The 8,331-nt window shown below is 38.4% G+C and overlaps 1 protein-coding gene across 1 annotated transcript; it reads left to right on the top strand.

The window, feature by feature from the left end:
- The first annotated feature begins 3,758 nt into the window (after positions 1 to 3,758).
- On the top strand, positions 3,759 to 6,623 carry LOC134842961 (small ribosomal subunit protein uS19-like). The gene is made up of 2 exons (XM_063859504.1): positions 3,759 to 4,076; positions 6,498 to 6,623. The coding sequence occupies exons 1-2, from the start codon at positions 3,759 to 3,761 to the stop codon at positions 6,621 to 6,623; spliced, it is 444 nt and encodes a 147-aa protein (XP_063715574.1).
- Positions 6,624 to 8,331: the final 1,708 nt, after the last annotated feature.

Here is an 8,331-nt window from a genome sequence, read left to right as displayed (position 1 = left end):
CAAATGGAATGTTCAAGATGCCAATCTACTACCCGCCAACTTGCCACAAGACTGAGCAACCATTCCACAATCAGTAATCCAGTTGGGGAGCACTTACAGACAGGTGGTTCTGCTCTTGAGAAAGGCGAAGTGAAGATTATAGACACAGCCAGAGACCTCTAAACTTTTGACTTTAGAAGCCTTGCATATCAAGCGGAAAAAGCCTCTGGTTAACAGAAACGAGGAGTTGTTGTTGTTGTTGTTGTGAATTTTCAGTAGGATACTGATGGGATGATATCCCCAAAGTTCTCAAAATTTTGTCCAGTTATTTCGGCACATGTTGCAGTCACAAAAGAGGACCCATGTGCACTTGTTTTGTTCTGAGAATTGATCGTCGAAAAACTTCCACATCGTCTGTATCAATCTTCGCTTTAAGCCTCGCATTTCTCGAAATTCAATTTTCTGATTTAGTCGGTTTATTAGACGGCACGTCCTGAATGTACACTCTCCTCTAGCTTTTTCAGTTCTGGTCTTGTTTAGGTTGAACATTTCTTTCGTTCTTCCTGGATATTCAATTTTTGCTGGGAGCATAATGTGATCGTTTTCTTCATGCATGAATTTCGCCATCATCAGTAACTCGTTCAGCTAGAGAAACAACGCAAGAGGCGGGATGTTTAACAAACTCAGCTGCTCTGTATAGTCAGAATTGTTTCCCGTGATCCATTCTAAGACTTTCTTTTGGAACCTTTCTAATCTCCCTAAGTCGCTTCTCGAGATATTGCAAATAATTAGACCATACGTTAGAACAGGAAGTATTAAGGATTTGTACAGACCAAGTTTTATGCGCATTTTGACTTTGAATTCTAAGTTTCTGCGGATGCAATAGAACGTTTTATTCGCTTTCGATATTCTTGAGTCAATATGGGTTGTCCATGTTAAATGTTTAGACACATGTATTCCTAGATCCTTTATCACATTCGAGCTTTCCACTGCTGTTTCACAAAGAATGAATTCGTGTTGATTTCCTCTAAATTCGACTTTAAAACATTTGTCCAGTGCCAGACTCATCTTGTTTTTGTCTACCCAGTTTTCAACGCTTTTTAGGTCCTGCTGGATGTCCTTTGTGTCTACATTCAATGCTAGTAATTTTAGGTCGTCTGCAAAGATAAATGGGTCACTAAATTTCAATACTTCAGGAAGATCATTTATGAAGATACAGAAGAATAATGGACCAATCAACGATCCTTGTGGTACGCCACTTGTAATTTCTAAAGTTTCTGATGAGAAATTGTCAGCACGAACAAATTGTTTCCTGTTGCTGAGATAGTCTGCGATTATTTCAAGGAAACAGCCTCCAACTCCAATGTTGCTCATTTTCTTTAGTAGTTCATAATGTGGGACTTTGTCGAATGCCTTAGAGAAGTCGGTATAGAATGCGATCACATGGTTTTCAGCGTTCTTGTCAATAGCTTCGTAGATTTCTTTCAAGAAAGATAACATGTTTGTAACAACTGAACGGTTTTTAACAAAACCGTGCTGACTTCTTGTGAGAAATTTAATGAAATGGTCATACAACGCTGGATACAAGCATTTTTCCAGGAGTTTACTCATGATATTTAGGAGTGACACTGGCCGGTAGTTTTCCATTAGTCGTTTGTCACCTTTCTTGTAAATAGGCGACACAGCCGCAACTTTCCATTTATCTGGTATTTTCCTTACGCTCTTGATGTTTTTAAAAACGCAATGCAAAACTGTGGTCATTTCTCTGGCCGTTCGCTGGAAGAAAATTGGTGGGAATCCATCTGGGCCCCGCGATTTTGTTATGTCCAGCTCTGTTATAATTTGGTTCAAATATGTTTTTGAGATACTGAAGTTACTCAATATCGTGTTTTCGCACTTCATATCACTGAGGTTGAAGCTTGATTTGGGCGAAAAGACAGAGTGAAAATATTCATTCAAAAAGTTCACTTTTTCTTTGGCTTTGGTAACAGCTATTTCGTCCTTGATCATAGTCTTTGGGAGAGTTTCTGATTTTTTCAGACTCTTAAAGTGTTTGAAAATTAAATGTGTGTTTTGAGAGGACATCAAGTTTTCCTGATAGTTTACTCTAACTTCCTCTACTGCTTCTTCCACCATTTTATTTAGAGATAGAATGAGATTTCTGCGGTAGCTTGTAGGTTTCAATTTGTATATTCTAGTTTGTGTTCGCAGTTTGTTCATGAGGTTTGAGGTACTTGGCGTAACCCATGGGGGAAGTGATTGGCGACGTCTCGTTCTTCCAGGCACATGTTGGTTTACCAAATTTTCCAATTAGTCGTAAAGTTCCTCGCACATTCTGTTGATGTTTGTGTGACATACTGGTGAGAAAGGCTCACTTAGTATTGATTTCTTGATTTCGTTATAGTCCACGCTACCGAAGCTTCGAAAGTTTTCAATAGCGACTTTTACCTCATGGTGAGGACATTCAATTAGAATGCTGATTGCTTTGTGGTCGGAGCAATTGTAAATTTTTGAGAAATTTTCGCCAGGAGTCGCATGAATGTGACAATTTTTGAATAATGTAATGTCTAGGGTGTTTTTGCCACAAGTTGGAAAATCTATTGCCTGTTCGAACTGATGTTGCTCGATTAGTTCAATTATTGAGTTTTCTTCATTTTCCTTGCTACTATAGTCAATCCAGTTTGCATTTGGAAAATTTACATCTCCGCAAATAATTGTTGCAGTTGATTGATTTGATTTCTCGATTTCATTTAATATTTGTGCGAAATCGCCCAGACAATAGCGATATTTGCTGCTCGAAGGTGGATTGTAAAAACAGCAGACAATAATTAGCTTATCGTTTATTTGGATGCTGCAAGTTAAACAACATTCAGGTTGCTTATTTGGCAATAATTTAGATGAAAATGTTTGTTTCACTGCCATTAGTACTCCACCATGCAAATTTTGATCTTTGGCTGTTTGTCGTTCTGATCTATAAATACTGTATTCATTTAGCATTAGTTCAGATGATTAAGGTAATCAGAAGGTCAAAAGTATTTCATTTAACCAAGTCTCGCAGAGACATATTATGTCATAGTTTGATGTTGCTATAGCATTTGCAAACTTCATTCGTCGTTCGAGATTTATGAGACTTCTTACATTCATTTGCAGGATGTTGAGAAAGCCTAGTCAAGCATCATCTGCTTGTTCCGCTTCTATCATCTCTTTTTTCCCATCATTGAACAGCTCGAAATTCCTGATTTTGATTTTCTCCTTGTGATTTTCTCCGGAGTGCAAGGCACGCGAACTTTCAATGAAGCTGTGATTACGTTGTTCCATATTTTCCTGGCTTGTTTCATCTAACACGAAGCGCTATTGTAGAGGAGGGACGGTAAAGATAAATTAATACGATGCATTTAATGCTGATATGTGACTTCATTGATACACTTTGCTGATATATATGCATTTTTATAACGCTGGCATAACCGTATCCAGCCGGTGCATTGACCGTAACTAAACGGAAGGTCCCCTTTTGCAACTTTTTTTTTTAAATAAAAAGACAATGAGGTAGTGGTTATAGGGCCTCGTTTTCTTAATCTCATATGGGACTAGAGTGAGCGACTCTTACAATGTGGAGCCTGGAGGAATATTATGTGGTGGTATTTTTATGTGGGTAGATATTAGAAGTATTTGCCTCACGTTACTAACTGGTGTCTATCTCTTTTAAGCAAGAGATGTGTGAATGAACTGTAAAACTATCTGTCATTAAGTTGCATTTCAGACTTGTCTGATTCGCGAAAATGTCTGATGCTCCCGTTGTGCGACAAAGACGAACCTTCAGGAAGTATACATACCGAGGAGTAGACTTAGATGCCCTCCTTCAAATGAAACAGGAGCAGTTGTCTCAATTGTTCGGATACCGACAACGCAGAAAGATGTTGAGGGGATCCAAGCAACGTCAGTATACGAATCTGCTGAAGAAACTGAGGAAGGCTAAAAAGAACACCAAGCCCGACGAGAAACCAGCTCCCGTCAAGACTCATCTGCGAGATATGACAATTATTCCGGAAATGGTTGGATCGATTGTTGGTGTCTACAATGGAAAGTTGTACAATCAGGTATTAATTGGATGAAATTATTTTTATTTGGGAATTAGTTGTTATTACCTTTGCGATAAGCAAGGGTATTGCAATAGGGTACTAGACTTTTTTTTTACCAGTAAAAAACTTTGTCCACAAGACGCATCTGGACTTGTGTATTTTAGGCCAATTTTTAAAGCAACTTCGTACAGTTTTTTTTCCATATTTTAACCATATTTTTTTTCAAGTGATTTAGCGCCCACAAAATTATGAGAAAAAATCATTCATTGTCTGATTAACTTAGCGAGCTCGCGAGGTCTGATTAGCTTCTTTTTTCTAACTTAACTCGCAAATAAAAGTGTTTATTTACTCGCATTAACTCTAACTTAACTCGCATCTGTTCTCTGCTTTATTTGGGGCTGGTTTTTGACGGTCATTAATGGTGGTTAGTGAGGTAGACTCATATTCTCTAGAATTGTGTTGTTGCTACTAATTGCGAAGCGCTGCTCCGCCTCCTTGTACAAAATTGATGATCTGTGAAGAAAAAAAGACGCTTTTAAAATAGTTTTTTTAAATTAAATATGTTATTGCTGTTTTAATAAATTTTATTTGAACATTATAATTATTATAATTTGTGTAGATTTTGCGGTCGACCGCAAGGGGTTCCCCTAATAAAAAGATGAGTTCAGTTCGTTAACAGTCTTCAGTTAGTACCGTCACAAAACATCTTCCAGGTGCTTGTGTGGTATTTATTAAAGTGGAGTTGGAAATGGGCCACAAATGTTCAATACAGGAATGTTTTGATTCCTGTCGTGTAGAAAATATTGACCTCTAGTATCAGGTTTACAAGACGTAGGCTACGATACCAGTAGTTCTGCTCCGCACAAGTCTTGGTTGGTCTAAAGCAATTAAGCAAATCTGGAACCACTACGGGCAGGGGCGGATTTAAGGGGGGGGGACGATACTTTTTAACAAATCCGTTTTTAGCCGACCGACTAAAAACAAAACCGTTTTTAGCCCCTATGATACTTTTTAACAAATCCGTTTTTAGCCGACCGACCCCAAAATTTTTCTAAGGGCGCCTTTGGTGCCGATATATACAAACTCTGAGGGGGAGCGCGCGCCGAAAAAACGCAATTTTTTTCGTCAAAATTTTCCAAACAGTGCCCAAAAACGTCTTTTTTGACCTGTTTTTTTTTCAATAATTTGCCTGGGCGCAGAAAGTTTGGCCAAAACAGCGTCTCTTCAGCGCTTTAGGAGAGCTCAGAAAAATAATTTGGTTGGTGTAACTACAAAAAAAGTTCGTCAAAATTTTCGAATTTTTTTTGAAAGTCCGCCCCTGACTACGGGTACTGAGCGTGGTTGAGCAAGATCGGGTGCTAATGTTATTGGAAAAGTCATTTAGTAGAAGCCATTTACTATTTTTGAGAATAGTATAAGGTCTACTGTTTGCTGGTAGTATGGGATGTGTAAGATGTTCAGGATAGTGAGGGCACCTTTATAATAAAAAAACAGATTACTTCCATTTTGATCTAGAGGTAACGCCGTCGTGCTTGCACCCTAAGTTATGCTGCTCGCGTCTCGGCCGGATGTTTTTTTTCTAAATATGTATGCAATTGAAAAAAAGTCTGGTATAAATTGAATTGCAGGACTTTAGTCTGTGTGCTTAAGTTTTGTCGCTTAGTTGCCATATCAAGGCTTTTGCTTACGCTGTTACCAACTTTCATTGTAGTTGCAAGTCCAAATGTTAGTCATTGTAATTTTAGGAGGGACTCAAAACTTGAAAGATTTTAAAAGTAAAGTCTTTCGTTTTCGGCCCAATTTGTTTCTGCGCAGATTGTAGGCTTTGTTTCGTCTTAGTAAGTTTTGTTCCGTTGCTGAGTCGATATTCAAATGTCTGGCATGGTTGCCTAGAAGGAACTTCTATCGAGACATAGAAATTTTTAAATTTTGGTAGACCTAGTTTTTATTTCAGTGTTTTGATTTCTTTTTCGACTTGTGTTTTTGTTGTGTAGCAAGTGTGCGAAGCTCCGCTTCGCCTCTGCAATTTTAATGTTTCCCCCTGTTTGCAGGAGTTTACTTGATGAAATTAGCTGCAGTTTTTTTGCTCAAAAGCATTTACTATACATATTTTCTGATTTTGGATTTTTTGTTTTGGTTATTTAATGAACTTTTAGTCACTGTTTTTGTTATTATGGATAAGCATATTGCTATCAACTGTGGCTAAATAAAAAATTGTGAAATTGTGTCTTCTTTCAGGCGAGGCTTATGGTCCAATTGAACAATTAATCAAAAACTTATCCAGATAGCTCATTATGTTTTGATTTTAAAATGTTTTAAAGAATATATGCAAGCTTGTGTTAAATTATCCCATCAGAAATATTACTTTTATTGAGTTTTATTTAATTGAAAGGCTTAAATTGTCAACTAGCAGAAATTCACCTGAAGGTTTTTTTACAGGTGGAGATCAAAGCCGAAATGATCAGTCACTACCTCGGAGAATTCAGCATGACGTACAAACCGGTTAAGCACGGACGACCCGGTATCGGTGCCACCCACTCGTCGCGGTTTATTCCATTGAAGTAGATTGGTTTCTCTGGAATTCCGTTTATTTACCCCCGTTTGATTATTGATGTAAAGTAATATGCTTTGAATTCAATGTTTAAATGGATATGTTTTGACTTCTTTGGACCCGTTATGTGATCACAGAAATGATATTATCGATTATCAAAATCCATTAAAAGTTTCGATTATTTTATGGGTTTTGAGACTTTCAACTGGATTCCAAAGTTCCATTCTATACTGAACCTCACTAAGGTTAACATGTGCAACGAACTGAGTTTTGCATGCTCATGGTTTTTTTCCGACTGCCTATCAAAACAAAAAAAAAACAACACAACGTGCCCGATAAAGATCATTACCTATGCTCAGAGCATTACTCAAGTCAGCCCATTTTAACAGATCATTACACATGCGAGCGTTTTTTGCAACTCAAGTCGCGAGTAAAGAAGCTCATTTATTTGATGTCACTTGCATCAATGAATTGAATTGGGTTTATTTTTTCTGCATAGCATTATATATCTTAATCATTTTCAAGTGACCATGGCGCAGATTATAAGACGTATGACTCGAGATCGAGGGATCGATTACGGCATACAGCAGAGTTTTTAATAAGTCTCAGTTCTTTCACTTTTACTTTTTTGCCGTTGTCTCACTTGTTCGCGAAGTAGAACTTCTCGATAAACCTCCGAAGTCTCTCGCAAACATTCGCTACTATTTGACCTGCGTGTTATTGAGTTGTTTTTACTGTGTCACTTGAGTGATGATGAGTGGTGCAACCGAATAATCGAACATTCGTGCAACGATAAACCTCCGAAGGCTCTCGCGAACATTCGCTACTATTTGACCTGCGTGTTATTGAGTTGTTTTTACTGTGTCACTTGAGTGATGATGAGTGGTGCAACCGAATAATCGAACATTCGTGCAACGATAAACCTCCGAAGGCTCTCGCGAACATTTGCTACTATTTGACCTGCGTGTTATTGAGTTGTTTTTTCTGTGTCACTTGACAGTGATGATGAGTGGTGCAACCGAATAATCGAACATTCGTGCAACGATAAACCTCCGAAGTCTCTCGCGAACATTCGCTACTATTTGACCTGCGTGTTATTGAGTTGTTTTTACGGTGTCACTTGAGTGATGATGAGTGGTGCAACCGAATAATCGAACATTCGTGCAACGATAAACCTCCGAAGGCTCTCGCGATTATTTGCTACTATTTGACCTGCGTGTTATTGAGTTGTTTTTTCTGTGTCACTTGACAGTGATGATGAGTGGTGCAACCGAATAATCGAACATTCGTGCAACGATAAACCTCCGAAGGCTCTCGCGAACATTCGCTACTATTTGACCTGCGTGTTATTGAGTTGTTTCTACTGTGTCACTTGAGTGATGATGAGTGGTGCAACCGAATAATCGAACATTCGTGCAACGATAAACCTCCGAAGTCTCTCGCGAACATTCGCTACTATTTGACCCGCGTGTTATTGAGTTGTTTTTACTGTGTCACTTGAGTGATGATGAGTGGTGCAACCGAATAATCGAACATTCGTGCAACGATAAACCTCCGAAGTCTCTCGCAAACATTCGCTACTATTTGACCTGCGTGTTATTGAGTTGTTTTTACTGTGTCACTTGAGTGATGATGAGTGGTGCAACCGAATAATCGAACATTCGTGCAACGATAAACCTCCGAAGGCTCTCGCGAACATTCGCTACTATTTGACCTGCGTGT

Source organism: Symsagittifera roscoffensis, chromosome 3 (assembly GCF_963678635.1).
Source record: "Symsagittifera roscoffensis chromosome 3, txSymRosc1.1, whole genome shotgun sequence".
NCBI classification, from domain to species: domain Eukaryota; kingdom Metazoa; phylum Xenacoelomorpha; order Acoela; family Convolutidae; genus Symsagittifera; species Symsagittifera roscoffensis.
Note: the sequence above shows the minus strand (reverse complement) of the source record. Positions and strands in the feature narration are given on the sequence as shown.